Below are 27,548 nucleotides of genomic sequence, written 5' to 3' on the forward strand. Positions count from 1 at the left end.
GATAGATTAATATGTTAGATCCATATCCATAGATCATATACTGTATTATTATATTGTAATATTATTATTAGCCAGACATTTAAATTTATTCAGGAATCTGCCGTTCGAGAGATTCAATTGTATACTTATACAAATTTTATATGCACGACAAGTCGGAGGACGGGGTAGATTGTATAGATGTTGTTCAGTAGTCAGTACATTGAGACTAGACTCATTCAAAGTTTCTGCCATTGGCATCGTATAAATTAGTAATTAGTTGTTGTTATCGATATTATTCGCCCGTATTATTATTGAATGACACCCGCTTTCTCATTATTAATGTACAAATATAATACAAAATATTATAATATTATCAATAATCAATATTAATATCGGAAACCATCAGAATTATTTTCAAAATAGATAAAAATATTAAATTATACTACAATTTTCTTCAAACTTTTTTATTGCTTTACTACTTTTTTTTTATTTCGCCGTCTCAAAGACCCCTGACGAGCCGCCACTACAGGTGTTAATAAGTTTATGGCATAAACAGCTTAAAACTAATCTACATAATGTTTTGAATACTTCTCTGTTAATGTTAAATAATAATACACGAATTGGTGTATTTAAATAATATTTTTGTAATTACTTAAAACAAAATAGATAACTATGTCTATAATTGTTATTTTTCGTTAAAATATTCAGTTTCGTCAATATTCAAATTTGGTATGTACTAACAGTAGCGCCGAACATGGGTATGAACTGGGGAAAATTCCCAAGAAATATTTGTGGGTGGGTGATAATCAAAAATAGTTTGTTATGCAGTATCTTGTATGTATATAGTTAGAAATAAATATAGTACCATTCGAACGTAACTAACTAAACATTTTTTTAGTAGGTGGGTCTAACACCAGCATTTTTTCCCCATAACATGAAATATAGTTCGGCGCCACTGGATTGGGAGTAAGAATATGAATAAAGTTAAAACTTTTAAGCAATAATAATTAATAATAATATAATAGTAACTATAGTTATGTAATTATACTAAGTTATATACTATTCTGATTAATATAAAAAAAAAACATAAGATGGTGACCAGACATGAGTTATGGCTATTTTAACTGAGAAGTGAAATTTTCAGTAACTTCAGTTACTACATTTAAATTTTTTATTAGATGTATAAACGAAACCTAACGTTATGAAAGCTTTATTTGTGAAATAATTTATGCGTATATTATTAAAACATTAGGTAACAATAGAAAATATTTTTTTTTTGTCTATTCAACAAAAGTTATATGGATTATGTTAGATAAAAACTGTATTATACTAGTGTTACTACGATATAATAACGTAAAAGCATTTAAATACATTGATAATTAAAAAATAATAATACTAATACAAAATTAATTAATTTGTAAAATCCTTATGATTATTTTAATCCCCCGTCAATTAAGATTCTCATGCGTCAATTAGTCACCGAGATCTAGCTGTCGAGGGATCTATGTGACCGTTCACCGTGCACGATGCATTATAAAGGCAACACTGATTGTTAATAAATTGATAATGTTTAAGGAATGTGATAAATATTAATTTGTTTAATGATAACAATATAATATCAAACTCGCATAGTCGCATGTGTTGTGTAAAGAGAATCTGAGAATCACATTATGTTGTAAATTTCGGAATTGTTTAACGTTTTCACACTCGATTTTATATCTACGCCTTAAACGTGTTACGAATATTTTAAGTTTTGTCTTTTATTATATTATTTATGATCTCAAAACCTTATCTTCGTTGCCTTTTAAACAGATACAGAAGCTTCACTTTTGTTAAAGGTAAATTATAATTCTTAATTTTTGTTCAAATTATAATTACTAGATGATGTACACTCATTTCTAATTCTTTAACAATGTTATATTTGTTTAAATATTTACCATAACTCATCAGCCCAAATTAAGGGAGTGTTACCATCATAAAGCACCATTACAATGTACTGCTCACCATATATTATTGCATTATACAAACTGAGTAGATGATTTTATTAGTTTGTTATAATGTAAGTAATAGGTATGTAGATAGAAAATGAAAAAAATATATATTTATTTAGTTAACTTGGAAGTTGGAAGCTATAAGAAGTAAAATTGATTATGAACTAATAAATTTAAAATATGAAATAAAAATGATATAATCCACAAATGTTGTTAGTTTTGAAAAAATAGTTTTACTAGTTTCTATAAAATTTTTAGAAAACCAAGGTGTCTCTGTTTTTTTTGGCAATTTAAATGATGAAAGTAAATATTAAGCAGATTCACATACAATATGTATATAATGCACTTTACAATAAATTACAATGACTGTGTGTGTGTCAAAAATTAAATGCTATAATTGTAAAATAATCTGTTGCAGCTCTATGAGCTTATGAAAATTAAAATAAGGTATAAATAAAATATCTGTACCACTATATCTATATAAATACTTGAAATTTATTTTCACTAAATTATGTCATAATTCATGCATTTTAGGTGTTTATTGTTGAATTATGCCATAATATGCATTTTATTCAAAATATGCATAATAAAATAATCACCACTTATTCATCATGATGTAATTCATGGACATTTCAAATTAAAGTAATAATCAGAATTTGAAAAATAAACTAATTTAAAAAATCACGTATTTTATGTAACTTACATTACTACCTAATCATTGTTATGATTTTGATAATACTGTTGGTTATACATAGGATATGTTTTAAAAAAAATTATTTTTAATTATAATTATTGTTAAAAAAAAAATGTAGGTATATTTATTAAAAACCAATATTATAGTAATATATACATAATTTGTTAATATTTTATCTATAGGTAGTACAAATAATTGTAGAAGTCAAAAATATAGGTAATTAATTTTACATATTACTAAGTAATCATTGAGGCTTCAAGTTAAATGCATGTCATCGGATAAATAATTTTAAGTGAAAAAAATAATCATTTTATTTTGTGTGATTATCAGTTATAATACCCATGAAAGTATATTGCATTTTTTTATTTTATATAAAGTGTCCAAAGTAAAGAATTATATTTTTATCCAAGATCTAAATTTAAGTGAATTTAGTGTATATATAAAACAACACAATAAGTATACATTAATTTATTAGGTCTTATAACTTGTTATTTATATTTTCAATATTTGATTCGTGGATAATGGTCATATTTACTAAATAATATTTTTAAATTTTTATTTGCAGAATAATAATTTTCTAAAATGACTGGAAAATTAAAAGCTATTTGTACATTAAAAGGACATTCTGGTATTGTATGGAATGCATCATGGCATCCTAAAGGACTGATGTTGGCTTCCTGTGGTGAAGATAAAACTATCAGACTGTGGAATTACAAGGATGGTGATAAAAGCACATTAAAGTGTTTACTAGCTGATGGTCACCAGCGTACCGTTAGGGCAATTGCATGGTCGCTTTGCGGTCAAAGTTTAGCATCAGCTAGTTTTGATGCCACTATAGCAATTTGGGATAACAAATCTGGACAGTTTGAATGTAATGCAACACTAGAAGGTCATGAAAATGAAGTTAAAAGTGTGGCATGGTCTAGATCAGGCTCAATGTTGGCGACGTGTAGCCGTGATAAATCTGTATGGGTATGGGAAGTATGGGAGGATAATGAATATGAATGTGCAGCTGTCTTAAATGCACATTCACAAGATGTTAAGAAAGTAGTATGGCATCCCCACGAAGATATATTGGCATCTGCTAGTTATGACAACAGTGTCAAGTTGTATATGGAGGATGCATCAGACAAAGAATGGACTTGTGTGGGTACTTTGAGCTCACACACATCAACTGTCTGGAGTTTAGCGTTTGACAAGACTGGTGATCGAATTGTGACTAGTAGTGATGATCGGACATTAAAGATTTGGCAAAAATATCTCCCTGGTAAAAAAATTATTATTTTTTTGAAATTTGTATAAACATTAAAACTCTGAAATTATATTTATATAATTATATTATATTTTATTTCAGGTAATCCTGAAGGAATTTCTGTTAAAGATGGAAATTTTGTGTACAAATGTGTATGCACAATCAGTGGATTTCATACAAGACCAATTTATGATGTTGCTTGGTGCCATTTGACAGATCTAATTGCCACGGCATGTGGTGATAATTCTATAAGAATATTTAAAGAAGAAGAGTTATCCGACCGTAATCAACCCTCATTCTCATGTGTTTCACATGTGAATGAAGCTCATTTACAAGATATAAATTCTGTTCAATGGAATCCTGTAGTTAAAGGTGTTTTAGCATCTTGTAGTGATGATGGATTGGTAAAAATTTGGAAAATGGAATCAACATAAGACTATCACAAAAAAATTTAACTGTGTTTAATACTTTAATCTGTATAATGTTATTATATTGTTGTATTGTATAGAAATTGTAATTTTATTTCTAAATATATTTTTAAAATATGTTATATGGAATGATTATTTAAAAATGTAAGTTAAGCATCTAAAAACATGTATTATAAATTATAATCACTATTAAGTATGATAGAATTTCTCAATAACATACTACTATAGTTATGTTTTATATTTATTTCAAAAATGATTTTAGATTAAATACATTCCTACTTCAAATTTCTGAATAAATTTCCTTGAAACTACTTTTATCCAATTTGTAGCATATGTGTGTCATTTTTGACCAACTAAAATAAATTCCAATGAAGGTTAATAAAATCAATTTCAAAATATGATGTCTTTCTAATGTAAGATTAATTTAACCATTAGATTTATTTGTTCTGTAAATTATAAATATGGAGTTAATAAAATGTGGTGTATTTGGTGTAGAATAATCAGCTATACAAATTTGGTAGTCGGTTAAGAAAATATAAACATTAGGGTTGATGTAGAAATGGTGGTTTGATAATGGTGATTTTCCTAATGAATAGTCCCTAAAAAAATAACCCCATATGAAATTTTGTAAGATTTTAAATAATAATAATTGTATAATATTCAAAACTAAAATACATATAAATAAATTAAAATTCACAATTAATGTGTAATACAATTTCAATAATATAATAATTTTAAACAAATAGTTAATTTTTTCAATAACTGTCAATAATATATAAATAAAAAAAAAACGTAAATAATATTAATAATATTAAATGTCAATTATAATACATAAAAAAAATTATATATTACTACCTATAACCTATTAATACTTATTTTATAGTCGTTTTCTCAAATTGAAATATATATTTTTTTTAAATGTGTCCACTTGAATTTGATTGGCATTTAACCGTTCACGTAATGTTTTTAACCTTTTTTTAATGTTTTTCGATTTTGAGCATTTGGTTTTGGACACTCCTATATTTTGCAGAGAAGTTTTGCACGATCTGCCTACATTTCATTTTTTATTTTGGTAATTAAAGTTCAAATCAGGGGGTGTTTTCCTTCAACCAAATGACAAAATCGATTGTTCCATGATTCACAAACATTATTGGTTCGGTTTCGATGGTTGTTATCAAGAGTTGTTCGGTGAACATTCCATGTTTCCGGAGAAAACATTGCTGGAGAACGTCGAATGGTTAAACGTAGAGTGCTTTATTTATTTATTCGACGATTTCGACATATTGTTCCACTCACGTAAGTTTCTTTAAAATATTGAAATAAGTCCTTGGCACCAAGAGGAATATCTGATTTTAAATAGTCAACACCTTGCAAGGTGTTGCAACCTGATTAGTAATTAGTGGCAAAAAAGCCAAACCATCTAACATACTACAAAATTCATTAAAATTATGATCTTCTTGATATCTTTTTTTTAATCCTAATTTTGTTAATTTTTTCTGGCATAGATGATAGAAACAACCATTTATTATTAAATATTCCCCTAATGCATTTTTTTGCTGCATTTATTATTGCTTTTTCAAAATCTACTTTTATGCATAGCGGATCCGGAAAAAAAGATTGTTCTTTTCACAGACTGATAGAATAGTATTAAACATTATTTCATAAATACATTGACTTTTTTTTCAAGTAAACAGAAAAGAGCCATAAAGAATTCATTATATTTTTCAATATTTTTAATATAAAGTTATGAAAAATGTTTCGGGGCTAATCCAAAATTTCCATCTGCATACGAGGTATTTGCATATGTTAATAACTTCAAGTTGTTGCTCGTACTAAATATTATGACCTTTTCATTATTTTCGCTGTGGTTATCAAATAATAAACATGTTTCATTTTTGAAAACACTCCATTCACTTACAATACAATTTTATAAATATTATATATTATACCTATTATGCTGATTATATTTTATTTTAAATAAATATAGTAACTACCCCTACAGTAATTATGGAACATTGTATATTTGTATTATGAAAATTTATTTTTATATTTTATATTTTTTTTTATTTTGTGTAAAAATTAAAAAATGTTATAAAATCAAAAACGAAAACAAAAATAAATTATACCAAGAAATTAAATATAATTTAATAAATATAATTTCTAGGTATAATTTATTTTTGTTTTCGTTTTTGATTTTTTTTTTAATAACTTAATGTTATAAAATATTAAATTATTATTTATTAAATAAAAAAACAGCTTGATTTTTTATCAGTGTTTATCTTTATTTTGTACTTACTACAACTGTATTAAAATCATTTTAATTTGAAATTTGAAATTTTTATATAAATTATAATTATAATTAAAATACCTGTTAAGAACAATTAATTTTAAATATTTTATTTTTTGTATCTACCTATTAATTCAACTAAAAGTGAATACATACCTTCTATTTTTAAATTTTTTAGATTATCAGGTACTTTTGGAAAACTGAGTTTTTTGATTTTGAATGGTTTTTTTTATGGATTTTTCTTTGGGGAGTTCTTCAAAAATACTTTCTGAAAGACTCGTTAAAACTTCTGAAAATATTTGTGCGGTCGTAGATTTTGTTACCATAAAATAATGATAAAACTAAATAATAAAAAAAATATTCTATTTATTTTCTGATAGCAGGCGTTAAAATATGTAAAGATTATTTTATTTTATTTTAAAATAACGAAAAAATATGTTTTTACTGCTAGACCTATTTTAACTATTTAAGTGATTTACTATATACTTACAATTTATAATAAATATCTATTATCTACAAAACTTCAATATTGGGTTCTAAATATTAGTTATTTTCAAAACCATACTGTTTCGACTCCTTTAAAATTTTTAACGTGCATATAGTATCTAATACAAGTCGGTCGTTTAATATACCTAAGGAATTTATTTTTTATTTGTATGTAAATGTAACCCAAGTAATAATATCAATATTATAGTGCATAGGTGTATTATTTTAGATTTTGATCGGAACGTTGAATGATTTTACAATAATTTGTGATGTTTTAGTTTCGTGTCTGAAGAAATTTTTTGTAGTAGCATAAATTTGGAAAACTGGATCTAATTGATTGTTTGGAGGGTCAAAAAAAAGCATAGTATTTTTAAATTAATCGGAAATGATAAAAATAAAATTAAGGAAAAATGAAAATTTTCGTGAAAATTGTTGACCAAATTTTGTTTTTTTCGTGTAACTCAAATTTTACGAAGTGATTAAATTAAATCAAGCAAACTGTTGCCTGTCAATTTGTATTATTATATCACGCACGTAAATTAATTGTCGCAATAAATATTATCATATAATAATATTCCGAAAATATTTTATATAATAAATTTGACATTTGTATACGTTTATATTGCGTATTATTTACTTTTTGAACTTCATGGAATGGAATAGAGTAGACTATATCAGGGGTGGCCAAACTTTTTTTAGTTATTAAAAATATACTTTATACTTCACCTTTAAGTTTTGATTTCTATAGAAGATTTTTTTATTATTAAGTAACTATAATAATTAAAAAACATACTTGCATAAAGTATATATAAACATACAACAAGTATTATGAACTAGATAAAGACGATAAAAAATGGAAATGGTACTGCGTACGAATGAAATAAAATTAATAATAATTTCTTACAGCAAACACGTCACGTTCCGGAAATCATCCTAGCAGGACTGAACATCGTTATTGCACGACCGACCAACAAAACATGACGACACTGTCGGAAGTCGTCTCGACGTTGAAGAAGATGGCACCGCTGTCGCTTGCCGAGTCTTGGGATAATGTTGGTTTATTGGTGGAACCAGAAGTCCGGAAATCCATCGGCCGAGTTTTCCTCACCAACGACCTAACCGAGGACGTGCTTGAAGAAGCCGTGAGCGTCGACACCGACCTCATCGTTTCCTATCATCCACCAGTGTTTACTCCGTTCAAAAGAATTACTTCAGATGCCTGGAAGGTATATATATCACTAATAAGTATATTTGTTTATATTTTAATAGTCGTACGAAAATAATATTAGTGAATGCGTACATTTTTAGAAATTCAATAACATAATAACTTCGTGGAAAAAAAGTCGCCTCGATGAGTATAACTTATTGAGATGGTAAAAACACAACTAAATCACGATATAAATATCGTGTACGCTATTTCATTAAAAAGTTATTGTCATGTTACAATATTTAAGAATTTAAAATTTTTTATTACCGTTTTTTGTAAAATTTCTTATATATTATCGTTATATTACGAAGTATAGTATTATGTATTTATATATAATAAATATTTATCAATTTGCTTGTTTTCATACAACATGTAATAGAAATGTATCGATAGCTTGTAAATATGTTAGGGGTGCTTTGCATCACACTTATTTCCAAACAATACTTTGATAGTAATTTTATATTTATTGTAAGATACAATTTCAACTAACTATGTATAAATATCTGCAGGTATATTTGTAAGATATGCTCAATAATTCGCAGTTGAATAGGTGAAAAAATTTATAGAAATTAGATTAAATTTTACTATAAAAATAATATATTTGATAAATCAACTTTATTTATACCTATGTTATTATTAAAAGCCTTTGCCTCGCATGACACATACGAATCAATGCAGAATATTAATAACATATTTTATCAATTCGTCCTTTTTTTTTATCAAATTTTTATGTACATTCAATTATTATAAAAATAGGAATTCTAATTGAAGAAACTGTCATTGATTTTATAAAATTGCATTGCAATATAATACGTACTACGTAGATATATTATTTTTGTTAATACGAGTAATATTCTCGGAAAAAAGAGTATAATCCTAAAACTATTTTGAAAATTTTGAATTATAAAATTTTTTTTTGTTTTACATTTATATCATTAAAATAAATAAACCAATTATTTTTTTTTATATAACTGTGGAAAAACCCATATTTAATATATCTTTTGTCATGAAAATATCTATGGTGAATGGTAATACGAAACTTTAAAATACTTACTGTATATTATATGTTTTTTTATGTTTGTTTATAGAGTCGTATCGTTAGTCGTTGTCTTGGTCGAGGAATTGCTATTTATTCCCCTCATACTTCGTGGGACACCGTGGAAAATGGTTTAACCGATTGGCTGATAAGTTGTTTTAGTAAGAATATATTTTTTTTTCTGTCGGTGATTAAATTTTCACAAGCAAATTTATTTTATAATGAAATCGATTAAATGTATTATGACATGTTCATAGGTGGTACAGTGTCTACAATACAACCACTAAACATAAATCCAGAATTTAGCCATGTCGTGACTCTATCGGCGTCACTGAGCGATAATACTGCGTTGGGTGGATTAGAAATCAAAACCATCGTGGAGTCGTCAGACTTTCAAGCTGACAAACATTTCAAGTAAATTAGCAATTTAGTAATATTTCAATTCTCGTGCCTGAGAATTTATGTTATTAATTAAAATTTTGTCTAATATTTTTTTTTACAGAGTTGTAAGCTGCAATGATTCTCAACTTCAAGTGTTATGCAATTCAAGTTCTTTATTGACGCTGAATAAAGTTGCCAAATCTTCAAAATGTAATCTTTTTTTTTACGCCAACAAAAATGAATCGGTTAGTATGCCTCTACACAAAAGTTACAATACAATATGCTACCATTTTTTTATAATAAAAACAGGCCTATGATGCTAAAAAATAAGAAATAAATGAGTAATACCAATATACCATATATTATTAAAAAAATTGACTTAAAACCGTAAAATTCAAATAGATATGAACTTAAAAATATAATTGTTGTTTTACTTACCTTTTCTGCTTATTAAAAATTAAACTATATGCTATTATACTTGGTATACGATTTTTCAGTAGGTATAAGATAAAGAGTAATAGCGATTTGTGATTTTTCATTACAAAATTAATTTTTTCAGTTGCCGTCATCTTCTACAGGGGCCGGTCGTTATTGTCAATTTAATAACAGGTTGACGATCAACGATGCCATTGAAAAGATTAAACGTCATTTGGGTGTCGACAATTTAATGATAGCGCTTGCCAGAGGATCGACATTAGGTATATTACAAATTTTATTGTATACTTTTGTGTATTTTATCCAGGTACTTAAATACCTATAGAATATCAATAAATGGTACAGTTAAAGTCGGTCTTATAACCGCATAAATCTATAATTTAATACATTTTCGTAAATATTATATTGTAATTTGTTTTATCACCTGTACATTTTACAGAATCTTCGATCAGCTCGGCTGCGGCCGTAGCCGGTTCAGGAGCGTCTGTGTTGCGCGGTGTCAACGCCGATTTGTACTTGACCGGCGAGATGTCTCACCACGATGTGCTAGATGCCGTGCACAATAAGGTGACGGTCGTACTGGCCAATCACAGCAACACCGAGCGGAACTACCTGAACGTGTTCGCCGGCCGACTACTCGAAGAGATGCCGCAGTTGAACGTTCATGTATCGAAAGTTGACCGAGATCCGTTGATGTTCGTTTGATTATTATAATAATATATATAATATATTAAATGCTATTGCGCGCCTACAATCATAAACTCATTTTTTTTCGGGGGGGGGCATACCTCTTATTCTGTCTTCTTCATCATTGCTTTATCTTCCGACCGTAGGTGGTCGCCGTCACCGTTGTCCTACACCTCATAGTGCTTTATCCCTCACTTGTCTCTCCTTAATGCACACCGGCTGTTTCATTTCCTCTATTCCATATCTAACCACCTTTTTTCGATTTCCCCCTCCTTCTCTATCATTCGGCATTCGTTTCGATATAGTCATCCTCACTGCCTCTGAATTGCCACTTCTAATAGCTAGACATATCCACTCTGTAGAATTTCAAAAAATATAAAATATTTGTGTAAATTGCACAATATACAGTTTTATATTTTTCCGCCCTCCCGAACGCCGTGTCCTAACTCCTAAGGGTTTGATCTATTGTTCAACGCGTCGTCGATGGTGTCCCCGACTAATTCAATCTTTATAGCACTGGCCACTGACCATAAGATACCTTACATTATTACATTTTCCGATCATAGAGTGTATAATCGAGTGATGTAAATTATTATTCAATTGCAATTGAAGTGTGTCTGTTTCATGGATATACACATTAGATTTGCAACACTTGAGCAGCGTAATCTTTTTCTGAAGCGTACATGGTAAGTTTAACGGTAAAGAATTTTTGTCTTCGAGTAAAATATGTAAACTTAGAAGCCCCAGTTATACATATATTTACTGTAATCGAAAAAGTATTTAATATCAGATATTTACATCGGCGTGCGCACCGGGGATTCCGGATGTGCCTGGGCACCCCCAACATATAATTGGAGTCCTAAAATTTAAGTCCTATAGCGGCTATAGCATATAATATATAGGCCCATATTTTATCTAATGTTACTAGAATAAAAGTAGTATTTTTTCTAAAATATGTCGTAAAAAAAAATAATACAACGTAAGATATTTTAAATCTGCGTGATAAAACTTATTATGATCATAACAGCTAGATGTTATTGACTACAAAATTAAAAATATTAAATAATTATTGCAATTATCTTGCAAAAAAAAAAATAGATAAAATAGATTTTAGATCCAACTATTTAACGTAATATTGTATTACTTGGTACTAGTAATACCACTGATTAATATGTGATATGATGTAGGTACCTAAGTAATATTTATTAGTACATTATAAAAAATGTAATGTTTATTTTAAACTTAAAATTAGATTAATATTTATGACAATGTACAACTTGTTAAAATGTGACCACGTTTTCTGGTATCTTACAAGTAAGATAATTTATGATTTGATAATTTATATTATTAAAATGTGTATTTCATCAAAGTAACAAATTATTGTAACACGGCGTAATGGGTATACAATAAAGGTACCGCGCTGTTGTGAATTTATTTTTTGGTATTTAGCACTTTAGTCGCCGATAACTTAAATTATAATAATATAATATATATATATTATATATATTTAAGTCAAATTCAAACTCCGAACGAATCCATTCTGTGTCATTAATCAAGTACTGAAGTAGTGTATAAATCCCTAAATGTAGTATATATTTCGAGTATATGATGAATATTATATGTATAAATGTAATATATTAGGATTGCTAGATTTTGAAATCATCAAACCAGGACATCATATAGAATAACATTTTTTTTAGATAAACTTTTAAAAATAATACAATATTAAAGTTATTTTCTCTCAGCTTCCGCTTCCAATAACCAATTACCTAGGATGAATTTAATGACCGACCGGGGGAAATCGGGACACACCATTAAAATCGAGACGAATGGGTTCAGTTCCGTAGCCAGAGGAGGCTTTTGAGCTCAAGCCGCCCTGAAATGTCAAACAACAATAATTTTATTAATTTAATTACCGTTTGTGTGTTTATTAGTTATTACCTATTGTAGGTGTTGTGTGTTAAATTTGATTCACCCAAAGCTGCTAACATAGAAAATAATCATAATCATCATATAGTTATCATTGAATCTAAACCACTTATTAAATTGATCAGCAAAAAAAAAAAAATCAGCCTTGCTTCTAATTTTTATTTTTATAACGAATTTAAACTTCTCTATTTGTATATATGTTTTGAATAAATAATAACTAAAATGGTAACTTAACTAAATAAATAATTAAAAATATGTTGTTAATTGTTATTGCTATTGTCAACCATATAGTGTTGAAGTATAAAATATTCATCGTTTACCTATAATATCTGTCTAACTGCAGTTGATTTTCTGTATTGTTTCTAAGAGCACACATCGAATAATTCATTAGAGAGTGAACTCGCTTCCCTTAACGTTAATCTTTCATTAATATTATACGCACAGAGCCGTGCCTTGGAGTGGCCTATGGTGCATGCGCCCTGGGCGCATGGCTTAAAGGGGTGCCAAAAAAATTAAAATACAAGAAATGCATAGTGATAAATAAAATAGGGGGCGAATATTTTTAATTTTGTCTTAGGCGCCAAATCTTAACGACACGGCTCTGTATACGCGTATTCGAAATAAATCATGAAAGACAATAATGATATTACAATCGATTGTAAAATCACACCGGCCTCGATGGGAACCATTGTGAAAAAATCGCATAACGTTCAGACCATGAAAATTTTTTCGAGAATTCAGAATTCACGGGTTTAATCGCTAAACCATACTTAATCGATGCCGAACATAAAAAAAATATAATGACTCCGATGAACCGCGATAAAATTCTGACGCACCAATTGAATATCGTCCATCGCCAATCCTGCTGACCAATTATGCAGGACCGCGGATGTGACGAATGATCGCGATCGTAAACGCTGCTTTGATGGCTCCCTCGTCATCGTTAAGCCAGCATTCCGATGATCCTACGCATAACGAAGGCCTGTCAGACTGTGGTAAGCCCCGTTGAAGTCACTGGTCCGTCAACGAGGCAATCTGTTTCATTGCCGAATATTTCGATAAGCGCCACGCCTATCGAAATAGAAATGCAAATTTTAGCTGACGATTCGTATAACGCGGCATCAATAATCGTTAAAAATAAACGCTGATTTTTTTGGAAATGGACAAAAAGAATTTTCCGACGTTTGATTTGCTGCTGCGTTTAATAAATATACGGGGTAGCAATGTACCATAGAATCTTATATTTGTACCTATTTTATTATATAGCTCATATAGCTATATTCAGTGTACTAAAAATTATATTTGACGTGCATAAAATTTTTTGTTAAGTTATTTAATTGTTTATCATGTTATTGTAAAATTAGTTAATGGACGGCTTGTGAAAATTCTGAATAATATGCACAAGGTGATTCTTTTATCATGAAACACTCATTATTTTAAAAAGTATTCATGTTTTTGTAAAAAATGTTTACATAGTTTCAAGTTATTATATTAGACCTGAAGATTCTGTCAGTATCAGACAGAAAAATTTTCACATCATCAACAAAAAGTAAAATATTAGTTGTAAGAGGAAAAAATGTAATCACTAATAAATAAGAATTGAGACTTGAGTGCTATGTGAAAATGATTGTAAATTTAAAATAAAATGTTATTACTTGTATGAACTTATTGTTGCAAAATAAGAACATTTTTAAAAATAGAAGTTAATTTATAATTAATAATTTTAGAGAATATTTTAAGAGTTATTGAAGTAAAAGAAATATTAACTTATATATAAGGGTTTATAGTGCATTTAACTAATATCAAATTTACTGTTGAAACATTATCTGTAAGTATGTCAAGTACGTGTATTTTTCATGATATTTTAATTTTAAAGCAAGATAATAAGTAATAGGTATGTAATTGTAAAAATACAAAATTGTGAGATTCAATATTTTTCAGCAGGTAGGGCTATGGAAATATTTAGGGGCGCTAGCCCCACCCTCTAATCGCGCATATGGTTGGTGCTGATAGATGAAAAAAACAATTGGTCATCATCAAAAAATAAATCTTTTGTATGCCACTAATAAAGTGTAATATTTTTTAATTTGTATAGCTGGTTATTGTTGGTTTAATATAAACATTGCGTATACTATTGTATTGGTTAAATGTACTTATTTAATATATTATATTTATATAGAGATATATCAAAATAACAAATACAAAGGGCAAAGTGTGAAAAATGTTAATAAAAAATTTGTATTCATTAATATTTAATATACATATTGATATCTATAGGTTGAAACTCGGCTATCGTTGAAGGTGTATCAAGTAGGTTACAATATAAATAGGTATATTATTTATATTACAATTTCACAGATATATAAAATAGATGGTTTTGTATATATCCGTGTACAAATTACAGTATTACCATTATATTTATGAAATACTAATACAGTACTCTATGGTAATCGCGAATCGGCTCATCCGATATATCTACGTTACTAAAGCTGTTTGATTAAATTTGCATTTCAGCCTTAATATTTCGCGAAACTGTGAATCGTAGGTACTCACATTAAATTCCTCTACGCAGATAAGAATCTTTGATCACATTATTAATATATTGCGAGAAGAAATAAAAAAAACCTTTTCTAATATTGTACTATCGTCTAATATTATTACAAGAGAATTGCTTACAAATTGAAACAAAATGGCATCCAATACCGATATTCAGAATGACAAACCTCTAACAGGATTCCATAAGTATTTCAATACAACGACAATAAACGGTCGGGTGAATGTAAGTAAAAAACCAGTGTGCCGTGCATATTGTCATAAACGTTTTTGACGTACAGGCTTTTAAGATATGTTTTTTTTTTTTTTTAGTAATGATATGTGAATAATTTCTCAATATAAGGAGGAGGGGGACGAGAACTTATTTCAAACAGATTTTTCCTTAGTATACCTTATATATTTGTTTTACATCTCACAAGATTCTTACGTCGTATTTTAATAATACACAGTAATTATTACCATCAGCCCTAGCTGTCCCGATTTAGGATGGTATATAAGCATAGACCAAGGTATAAAGTATAAGAGTAGGTATGACCCCTGTAGTACCGCAAACAGCAATACGCCTATCAATAACAATAATACAAAATACACAACTCAAAATCGAAACAATAATGAAAGAAACGATTACGAGTTGTTTCTTGTTACCGAGGCAACATACGAATTGGTTTTGGTGAATTTTCGTTTTAATCATGCTTCTACATACGTTAAAATTACATTTTCAATGACTTATAAACGTATTTGTTAATACCACAGATATTATGTACCTAATAAAGATAGCTGTAGTTAATACTACTATTAATAAAATAATTATATAAATATAAGAAGAATTCAACTCATTGAGTATTAAATAAGTCAACTAAAATAAAATATGAAACTTATGTAATGAGTAGGTATGTACCTGTTTAAATAACATTTTTCTGCAATAGAATTAATTGTAATATTGTATTTGAATTTATGTATTAAATTTAAGCTTTTTATACAATAAAAGTAGAATATATAATTAGCTCAAAAAGTACCGAAACATTTTTAAAACTGAAATGTATTATTATAAATATTTTGTGAAAATTTCAATACATTTATTTTTTTGAATTGCAACAATAAAATAAAATAATTTTGTTTAAAATTGGTTTCATGTAAACATTTTAGTTTTATATTTTTTTTCCATTAGATTGTAAAGTACAGAGATATTTTTACTTTAATCACTCATTTTTAATTTTAAAGAAAATAATGATTTAATTAGGTACTATATTAATACTACTAACCCAAATTATGCTATTTAAAAAGTAACCGGGTAAAAAGTATGATTCCTCAGCTAAATCACTAAGATTTTTACTTTCATAAGTAAAAGTTTCCTTATGTGGTCCAAACTACATATTTAAGTTTCACATATCCTTTTAATAAGTGTTATAAATTATTAATCATGATCCTACTACATACACGGAACTCTATTATTCTGTTAAATAGATTTCCTGTGCAACATTTGCAACACTAGGAATGTATTTGCTGTACTTGAAACTCAAACCAAAACCGGAAAAACCACAGAATAAACAATGAAAAATAAATACACAATAAGTTATTTATTTTGTTGTAAATTTTTTCTTTATATATATATAGTGGTTTTCATTTTTCAAAATTATATTTAGAAAAAAAATATACATATATATATATTATATATGCAATAATGAAAATAAAATGATAATAATAACTGGTATTCTTTTATAATAAATATAATTATTTACTAAAATAATATGGTTTTCAAAATTATTATATTATTATTTACAAAAGCAAATTGAAATGTATTAAAAGTATACGTTTAATTTTAAAGTTAAACACGCAAGTTTGTAAAAACCTGTTAAAACAAATGTAGTGTCTCCTATCAACTTAAATGCCCCTTAGATAAAAATATAAATCAAGAAGTTATCACAGCTTCTACATGTGTTTTAAGTGGCATTCTGGTGTGCCTACGTTCTTAAAAATAATCATAATTTAAATATATAACTCTACACATATTTTTTCATTGTAAAATTACTTTTTTAAAGTACATTAAGAGAAAATAAAAAAATACTTGTATAATTGAATAATTCAATGTTTAAATTAGTCAAACGTTTCTTAATTATTATTATTTACACAATAATGTTCATCTACATTTGGGCATACTTATAGTTGTTAACTAATATGGAAATATTTTTATTATCAAGAAATAAAATAATTATTTACATATTTAAAAATATTTCTCATAGTTTATTATTTGAGAATAGCTAAATATAGAAAAAAAAAATTGTGTAAATGTAAATGCTTAGAAAATTAGATGACATACATTTTTAAGTAAAAAAAAATAAAATTAAGGTTTTATTAAAATTTAAACCACAGACTCTATCTGTTTTATTTCTTGCAATGGTGGTTTATTTGGCGTAGGAGCTGTTTCAATGATAGTTGGGACTTGATGATGATGATGGTGCGTATTGTCTTCCTCCTCATCATCTTCTTCATCATCCTCATCGATTGGCGTCAGCGCATCATCATCGTCTTGAGGCAGGGCCATCTGTCTCTGGTCCAAATAATGTTTTAATGGAGCTGCCATAAAACTAGTTACTGCCGACAACAGGAAGAACACAGCAGCCATAAAGAATGGCCAGTCATATGATTTTGTGTAATCATATACTGCACCAGCTAATGGTGATCCAATAATAGCGGCAGCTCCACGGAACAATATCAAAAGACCAAAAGCATTTGTAAGCTTGTCCAGACCCAATAGATCCACAAGAATAATGGATGTTAATGATATGTAGCCAGCTAGAATACAATAAATATTTGGTTAAATTACATAAATTGTGTGATTACATCTTGGTCCATAAATACTCACAGACTGCAATTCCAAAGAAGACTGCCATTATAACATAATGTGTATAGGTGACGCAGAAAGGCGTTGCAGCAACAGCAGCTGTACTAATTAATAAACATACATTATTAAGGAACAGCGAATCAACCCAAGGGAAATCGGCAACAAAACCACAGACTACACGACCAATGGTATTGGTTATACCAATAATGGACAGTAGGAATGAAGCTTGACTTGAATCAATGTTTGAACTCTAAAGATTTATCAAATAAAAACAATTTAATTAAAAAAACCTCGACTATATTAATTATTATTTTTTTTTTTTTTAATGGACTATTAAAACTTACAGATTCTTTGGCAGCATCTACTAAATACACAAAAGGTACATAAAGTCCAGCCATACCAAATACATTGCTGATGCCAATTATCATAAATACAGGATCTTTAAGTAAACTTGTGTCCATCATCGAAGACAATACAGAGTTAATAGATTCTGGTAAAAATGGACAGCAACCTTCTGCAATGTATAATTAAAATTTTAGTTGTATTTTTTCACCTTACAAGTAATTTATATTAAACACACCATCTATTTCGTCATCATCATCTTTATCGTTATCTTTCATCATGGATTTTGGTAAAGACAAAATACTTTGGCGATAGCTGGCAAGTGATTTTTGTGATCGGTATTCAGGCAAATTCAAAACACTACCCGAATAAAAGATATCTTTTCTGGACATTGGACGCACAGTTTCTTTTCCTCTTATACTTGTTTTAGATGAAGTGTATCCAATACTATCTGTATCTACCTATAAATTTTTAAAATAAAACAATTTTAGCTAAATTTTATTTATGTGTTCAAAAACTATCTAAAATAAATTTCACATCTAAATATGAAAACTTATATACCATCCTACAAGAGAATTAAACACTGAGAAACTGAAATTGATCAATTCCTAACAAAAGATACCTATTTCAGTTCATGTGATTTGTGAAATGATTATATTCTCTCGACAGATAGTGTATATTAATTATTATTAAATAGATAAAATATATTGAAACACTAACATTTGACCACATATCTTCAGCGTTATTGTTTTTACTACCAAGTATTGATACATTTGATAATCTTAAATGTATAGATTTACGAATATCTCCATTAGAACTGAGGTTTGGTCGAGACACTTTTATTGGCCCCAAAGTAGGTCGATAACGTTCACTGGCACTAGTTTTACGAATGCGGTCAAAAAATGGTACTGAACCATTTTTTGGCAAACCTTGAACATGAGTTGTAAATGCAGGTTGAGAAGCATTTCTTGGAATAGCAGCTTTCACTTCAGTCAACTCTCCGTTTCCATTTATTTCACTTGGTTTTTCACCATTTTGTTCAGGTACTTCTGGTTTTGAATTTTCTATTTTATTGTCTTTTTTATCAGATTTAAGATCTCCACTTCCAGCATTGCTAGAACTATTGCTAGATCCACTCTGTTCTGGAGCTTTCACTTCTTTAATGGTAGGTAAAACCGCCATGGTGGGTATCGGTGTCATGGGAGATCCAGTCCCACCTACCAATTCATCCAAGTTAAAACTTGAATGAACACCAGGATCAATGTTTAGTGGTAACTTTTGTCTTTTTTCTAATGACCCATCTTTAAGTTGTACAATGAAATATGATCCACCTATTGATCCGCGTTCCATTTGCATACGCTTTTCATCTGCCATTCTTTGGAGTAATGGTTTACAGCCTTCATTTGGATATTCAAGAGGCTTCATTAAAGCACCAAATAACTAAAATAAAAATTAAATATTTACATATACATATAAAGGTATATTGTTGAATAAAAATAGTTTAACAGATGAACAAGAACAAACTTACGGTACATGATAGAATCATTCCAGCGAGTATCAAATTCGAAACTTTCCAGTCAAAGTTTTGGAGAAGCATAGTGGCGAGGGGTGCGAAAGCAAATGTACCAAAGCCAGAACCACACACAGCAATACCCGTGGCCAATGATCTTTTTGTTTCAAAGTAGTATCCAACACATACTACAGCTGGTAAATAAATAAGTCCAAATCCAATACCTAAAAACAACATTATATTTTTAATTGTGGTAACTTTTTTTTTTATTGAAAATTGTAGAGATCCCTGTAAGGTTATCTAAATTAATTTATAAAATTTTAAAGGCATTTTAGAAAAAAATGCTCGGTAAAACCACAAGCATCCACGTTTTAACCAATTTAATCGTATTACTGTATTAGTATGATACTATACCTAAATAATACAATACTATAAAAACTATTAAAAAATAAATAATATTAAATTATCATTACAACACAATATATTACTTATACTAAATATAAACATGTATATTAATATCTTAATATATATGTGTGTATGTTTATCTGTTAATACATTATAATATATAAATAAATATTAAAAGTAAAAGTTGTTTTTGACAATTATTATTACTTAATGCTTAATAAATACATTAAAAATGGCAAACTCAACGATATGATACTTTGGTACTAAATTTTTCAATCAACGGTGATTCAAGGTTTTGATTATATAACAATTTAATATATTTATTTTTATGTCAGTATTTTCTACACTCAATTTTATTTTAATAATAAAAGTAATTAAAATAATTTTTTATCTACTTGAATTTAGTTTTAAGTAAAATAATAAATAAATAAAAATGAATTTTTCTAAGGCTTATTGAATATTAACAGTATGTCATCCCCAATCAACACAAAACTTTGAATAGAATAAATTTCCAAGATATTATCATAGAATTAGCATGTGTAATGTTGAATTTTTTCAAATAGTCTGAGAAATATTAAATACTCGTATGCCAAAAATAAGTTTAACAGTATATGAGTTTTAATATTAATAGTATATTTAAAAATAAAACTGCATTTATTAAAAGTATGATATTTAACACATTTTAAATGAAAGAAATTAATACTACTAATTGATTAAACTAAGACTACAATTTTAGGCATTGTGTTTTTTTATTTTAGTTTCTTTTTACAAATTTAATTATTAATGCTCATTTCCCAAAAATTGCTTTATATTGATAAACATAATTTATTTTTTATTCAGTTTATTAACTTTAAGCATGAAAATGTATATTTAGGTAAATGTATTGTAAAAATACTAATGCTGTCTTATTTTAATTTCATAAAATGTAAAAATATTGTAAAATTGTTTAAAAATAAGACTAACAAAAATGATTAAACTTATTTAAAGAGTGATTCCATTCAATTTGTTTTAAAATTATAAGAAGCATCTCATCACTTAATTACAGTTTGGAAAATATTGGTAAAATCATTAATGCAATTGCATATAAATCCTAGCCTTAATTATCACATATCTAACCATATTTTAGCAATTATGTAAATTAAGTAAAAATCTATTCCTTATAAAATATTCATATGTAATAAATTTATAATTATTAAACTTACAATTACCTACTAATAGTCTTATATTTATAATATAACAAATTATATTCTATTGAACATAACAAAGTAATTAAAGATACATAATGGAATAAATGTTAATGATTTACAAAACTAATAAAAAAATATATTCTATTATAACTGTTAAAATTAGTCTACCATACATTTCCATAATTCTTTATATAAATTAATGTCTTCTAACAGTATAAATATATTATTTATTAGTAATTTATTGGCGTGCACACTAATATTCAATCAATAAAGAAATAAGAAACTAAAAATTAATTTCATTGTTCTTAATTACATTTCAGATAAAAATAAAAATAACTTAAAATACTGGAAATTATAGAATTTATATACTACTTTTAAATAAGGTACATTTTTAGTTTTGGTAGTTTCATACACAAAACATTAAGAAGACATCATATCCTATGTCTCACAAATAAGCACCTAGCCAAACTTAGAGATAAAAATATTATGTAAATTTAATATTATAGACAATACATACAAGTTTGGCATCGTCGTAGTTTTTAAAATTTATAAATCAAAATTTTTTTTTACACAAAAATTACCATAATAGTATTTCTTTATAAAATAGCTAAATCATCTCAGTTCAAAATCCTTTAATAAAATTTAAATTGTGTATATAAAGTTACACAAAATATTTATAGACATTTCCTAATAATGGAAACTTCTAAATAAAGTACAGTCTTGTAATTTTTTGGTGTCTATCCATTGTCAATTTATATGGTTCTATCCACTGTAATCCATAATACAGATGGAGACTAATATATATATATATCATGTCCTAAATTAACACAAACATGCCTTTTATGTAAATCATTTTCTCCTGATCATACACATTAAAAATATAATAAATAATAATTTACTTTTATGATTGATAAAATATTAATTGTGAAATAGCCTTCAAATAAATTTAGTAAATTTATAAATTGTATCAAGCAATAATTTAATAATTTATTGTTATTTATAACACAAGTCATAAAAATTAACAAAATATAACTCTACACAATAAGATATACTATCTTTTATCCTATAACCCCTCCATTTTTTTTTAATACTATTGAGTAAATTAAATTCTTATTTTCATGCAAAAATGATTAGTAAACAAATTGTATTTTATTTAAATTATATTTAATTTTAACTTTATTAAAATACAAAATAAATGTTCAAATTAAAAATTTATTTCTTTGTTAATTCATTAAAAATTAAATATTAAGTGTGTACGCCAAAAATATACATGATTTCTCAAAAAAATAACTTTTTTAAATTAATATGACAATCATATACTAAATTATTTAAAATTACTTATTTTTTTAATTATCAATTTTGTGTTTATAATTCAAAGTTGTGATATTACCGGCATATATTTTTTATAAGGCATGAATAAATAAAAGTAAAAAAAAAATTACATAACATAGAAACTCGACCACGAAAAATTGGAAATTCAATGAATCAAAATAAATATAAAATAATTATTATGCAAATACTCCCCTAATGACATAGGTTTTTTAGTTATAAAAAAACTTAAAAATTTAAGAAAGTGAAATGTATCAAACAAATCTAATTAAATGGGGATAAAAAAAAACAAAACAAAACAATTAATTGATACTTAAAAATTGTCCTAACGTACCTTTTGTCCTAAACAATTATTTTAACCATAGGTTATTTTTTTTTTTTTTTTTTAGAGTAATCATATATATTTTTTGATATGACGATAGCTGATGTCCGTTGAGGTGGGATGTCGTACCACCTATAAACAAGGCAATGTAACATTCTTTACTCAATTAGGTTAGGTTATCACAGGCCGACAGATTGCACACACGGCTAGTACATTATTACCTGTCCAGCCACCAACATATATAGAGGTAGCCAGACAATATATTGTATAACTTACCACCCATAAAACCATAAGTGAGCATTAAGACATTGACATTTGGTGATAGTGTGCTGAGCGCAAATGCTATAGATGCGATGACACTACCCGCCATGCATACCACTCGACATCCGTATTTGTTGGTTAAAGCGCTGACTATAGGACCTGCAAAACATAAAATAATTGTTAAAAGTCAATAGTATGTAGATAGATATGTATTTAAATCTATAGTCAGGATAATTTTTGTAAGATTATCTAAAAAACATATTCTAAAAATCAATAGTATAACATTATTACTATTTATTTGATATTGATGTCATTATAGTGTTATTAATTTTGTTGCCACAATGCCTTTAGTAGTATGACATAACTGATACATTGATATAACTATTAATACCTGCGTCACCGACATCTTAAATGTTGTTTGAATTGTTCAATTATAAAATTTAACGATAAGAAATACCCATAGCTACATAAGATGTTTTTGAATCAAGGAAATTTTAGAATTGAATAGTTGTTTACATTTTTTAAATGCTCTTAACTTGCTTCAAAATTAAAATATCAAAGGAAAGCCTAAACGTACGGCACCAATATCGATATCAAATAAACAGTAATAATTACCATTAAATTAAACTACTTACAATAACGGTTTTGACAAAAATTTCAAGGGAAAAAAGAGGCGAATTTAATACTATGGCGTAAAAAAATATTTTTATTATTTTGCTTATGACTATTTAAGCGTTTCATTAATATTTATTATTATTATATTTAAAACTTTTATATTATTTTATATGTATTTACTATTAATCTTGTTATAAATTATAATTTTTCAATGTTTACATGATATTAAAAGAAATCAATAGTACTTTAAATTAACTGTCCCCCCCTTCATGATTAAGTGTGTATTTTTTATATAGTTTTTACGAAAACGTCTTTCTATATTATACAAAAGTGTGACGTCGGGGGCAATACAACTTACCTGCGCTGAGGTACATTCCGGATAGGAGACTACCAACCCAAGCAGTCTTTCCCTTGCCTTCACCGAAATAATCAACAAATTCGCCAAGAAACACGCCAAAGGTATAGGCGATCCCGTCTACAACCATGTTGCACATGAAGCTGGCGAACACGATGACCCAACCGTATCCACCGTCCGGTGGTGGCGGCAGGTCGTGATATTCGCAAAACGAAATGCCGTCGTCCTCGGTATTCTGGACGGGCCCCATGGCCAAAGGCGGAGAGCTGGCATTTTGCCGACCCGTTTCGTCGGCTCGGTCGGCGGCTGAGCATTCGCTTTCGGTCTGAAACGATAAACATCATAATATAATACGATTTATGAAATATATTTTAACGAACGATACAGCGTACGAAACGAATTCGTTGCGCTGACCACGTATAAATGAGTAAAGTAAATAACGCAATAGTTATATTATTAACGAGTCAATTTAAACATTTGATGTAAAAACCGTATGGCACATATATTATAAAGTCAAATAGTTGCAATGTCATTAGGTCAAATAAATGTATATACTTTAGTTCCATTCATGTTTTCAATTTTAATATTTATGTTATTTGTAGTTCGCCGTTTCAACAGCCGCGTACAATTAAATATTCACTGTAAATGTGAGCATCGGCGAGCTGGCGCCAAATTATTAATTAGCACAATTAAATGATTGTCTCTGTCAGTCGAATCGCGACCATTCAATTAAATATCGAAACTAAAAAAAATAATAAAACGACTAACACGATAAAGTAACTAACGAATATTCCTTGTTAATGTGATGTATTAAATTTTTAAGCATTTCGTTCAAGACATCTGTATACAAGATCGCGAATAAGCCCTCGAACAAAAAGATAAGATTAATAATATAATACTTATTCCTTATAGCTGTTTATAAAATACAATTCACTAAAATATTAGTAAATAAAGACATCACAACCGATTAACGAGTCTTAGGACATTTATACTCGTGTACATAGTATACGAACATCATAAAACGTTCAACTTAGTAAATATACGTGTATAGAAAAACAATACAAGGTCGAAAAACCACTAACAGAAAATTAATCCATTTTTACTTGCTACTAATGATATTAAAGACTTTTTTAGGACGAGCAATTTTATTTTTAGAGGATACAAGAAATATAATTATTATAATAATGTAAATTCGTGTTATAATATAATACTATGTTAAGGCGATGCGGTTAAAATGATTAAATTATATAATCAAACCGTAAATCATCGAAACATATTATATAGACTAAAAAACCTATTAATAAAAAAGAAAAAAGAATAGCATAGCATATATACGATGGTATATAATACTTCATACACACTGTGCGATTTTCTTCTGATTCCGTAATAAAATTATATATTTTCGACACGTGTGGTAATTATTCAAAATATACTATACCCGTTACCTACAAATTACAATCTTTCGTCATATATACATGACATTATAAATTACAGATATTTTTAGTTTTTTACATATAATAATAATGAATAAAAATGAGAGTGGAGGTATATTGTATATATTATTACCTACAACGATACACTGCAGCTAACATACCTATACTAGGTATACTATAAATTTAGAGCAGTTATTTAGCTACAATGATATTTTTAACACATACCCTCAAAAGCATAAAATTGTATCTTCTTTGAAGATCTACTGACATTATAGAGAAATTAAATTTAAGCTAGTTTTAATGATAATAGTATTTAGAACCAGGCCCTGATTTATGCAAGTGCAGATGGATCAATTGCACTTGGCCCCCCAATTTCTGGGAGCTCCCAGACTCTGTAAGTTGTAAAAAAATTTTTTTTTAAATTTAATTCCACAAAAATGTATTTTTTTAAATGTAATACCAACTGTCAATGTTCAGACTTTAGTATATTCTTATCATTAAATTGTCAGTTGAATTTTGGTTATTTTTTGTCATTCCATACCCCAGTGCTAATAAGTTACCATCACAAAATATTAAAATAATAATAATAGAAAATTGTTTGAACATCAGAAATATTTGATACCTAATAACTAATTAAACTCTTTTATGATAAAATGTTAGAAAATAGAAATTGGTAATTTTTTTATTTAATTTTAATTATATAAAATAAATTATTAAATTAATAAGTTATTTTCCATTTTTATAATTTTATGGAAAACTGAAAATTAATTATTTAATTAATATTGTCTTTTCATTGTCCTTAATTTACTAGACCAAGTAACTAAATTGTATTTATAGTATATGCAATAATGTAAAAATATTTTATGAGTTTTGAGATAGGTATTTTAGTATTTAACACTTAACATATAAATATTTTTTTATTATTAACATTCCCTCTTCTCTATGTAGAATTTTTCTAGAACATTTTTTTGACTTGAGGGCCCCAAAAAAAATTGTGCATTTGGCCCTAATTTTATTAAATTAGGCCCTGTTTAGAACATACCTATAAATTTATATCAATCGCGAGACATACAACATGTCAGAGACAAATTTGCAACGGATGATAGTAAAGTTAGTTGTAGGCATTTTAACTCATCGCTAGAAATGAGTTTATACTTCATGAAGAATGTAAAATATTATAATAAGTACCATTATACTATAATATTATAATTGGTTCGATGTGATACCCCGTACGAGCCACGACAAAAATGAAATATAGCTGATGTTTTTATCGAATCGACATTACTATAATACATTGAGTAATTTACGACGAATTTAAAGAAATTTAATGAATAATGATTAAAACACATCTACATCAATTTAATTTTGAATAATATCACATGCCTTATTAATCAACAAATCAAAAAAAGAACAATAAATATATCTTTCATTAAGCGATTTGATAGAATATATATTGCAAAGACTTTACCGAATAAAATATATTGTTTACTAAATATTACATATTTACATAATTCAAAACAATATTTCATCACATCGTGTGTTATTAAGTAATAATAAGAATTAAATAGGTGATGCATAATTACGTAGTGTTAAAATGAATAA

At 27.3% G+C, this 27,548-nt stretch overlaps 2 protein-coding genes across 6 annotated transcripts in view; one reads left to right on the forward strand and one right to left on the reverse strand.

Annotated features, from left to right (window-relative positions):
• The first annotated feature begins 1,601 nt into the window (after positions 1-1,601).
• Positions 1,602-10,919, forward strand: LOC113553841 (probable cytosolic iron-sulfur protein assembly protein Ciao1). 2 transcript variants are annotated; one of them, XM_026957386.1, is made up of 7 exons: positions 1,602-1,817; positions 8,024-8,343; positions 9,413-9,521; positions 9,618-9,774; positions 9,863-9,986; positions 10,301-10,439; positions 10,616-10,919. In XM_026957386.1, exons 1-7 carry the CDS (start codon positions 1,754-1,756, stop codon positions 10,879-10,881), a joined length of 1,179 nt encoding a protein of 392 aa, XP_026813187.1. In that variant the 5' UTR covers positions 1,602-1,753; the 3' UTR covers positions 10,882-10,919. The 2 variants fall into 2 exon arrangements, with proteins under 2 accessions (XP_026813187.1, XP_026813197.1); XM_026957396.1 differs by lacking the exons at positions 8,024-8,343; positions 9,413-9,521; positions 9,618-9,774; ... (1 more) ...; positions 10,301-10,439; positions 10,616-10,919 and adding exons at positions 3,230-3,931; positions 4,019-4,447.
• A 6,173-nt stretch (positions 10,920-17,092) lies between these two features.
• LOC113553349 overlaps positions 17,093-27,548 on the reverse strand; it is a 64,725-nt gene continuing 54,269 nt past the window's right edge. For 2 of the 4 annotated variants that reach the window (XM_026956658.1, XM_026956674.1), the window contains exons 2-9: positions 24,517-24,838; positions 23,559-23,702; positions 20,058-20,263; positions 19,250-19,969; positions 18,768-18,990; positions 18,532-18,701; positions 18,209-18,437; positions 17,705-18,138 (exon numbers count right to left, since the gene is read on the reverse strand). In XM_026956658.1, coding sequence (XP_026812459.1) covers positions 17,705-18,138; positions 18,209-18,437; positions 18,532-18,701; positions 18,768-18,990; positions 19,250-19,969; positions 20,058-20,263; positions 23,559-23,702; positions 24,517-24,838 — 2,448 coding nt within the window. Of the gene's footprint in view, positions 18,139-18,208; positions 18,438-18,531; positions 18,702-18,767; positions 18,991-19,249; positions 19,970-20,057; positions 20,264-23,558; positions 23,703-24,516; positions 24,839-25,068; positions 25,249-27,548 lie in introns of those variants that run through there. The other 2 variants (XM_026956666.1, XM_026956650.1) reach the window with 2 other exon arrangements.

The sequence above is a fragment of the Rhopalosiphum maidis genome, chromosome 4 (genome assembly GCF_003676215.2).
Source record: "Rhopalosiphum maidis isolate BTI-1 chromosome 4, ASM367621v3, whole genome shotgun sequence".
Lineage (NCBI taxonomy): Eukaryota > Metazoa > Arthropoda > Insecta > Hemiptera > Aphididae > Rhopalosiphum > Rhopalosiphum maidis.

Bases quoted from the DNA above. Each gene is read 5' to 3' on its own strand.
- LOC113553841 (XM_026957386.1), top strand. From the start codon at position 1,754: ATGATCTCAAAACCTTATCTTCGTTGCCTTTTAAACAGATACAGAAGC. The intron at 9,775-9,862 runs GTAAATTAGCAA...TTTTTTTTACAG, and splicing joins CAAGCTGACAAACATTTCAA to AGTTGTAAGCTGCAATGATT. The intron at 9,987-10,300 runs GTTAGTATGCCT...TAATTTTTTCAG, and splicing joins ACGCCAACAAAAATGAATCG to TTGCCGTCATCTTCTACAGG.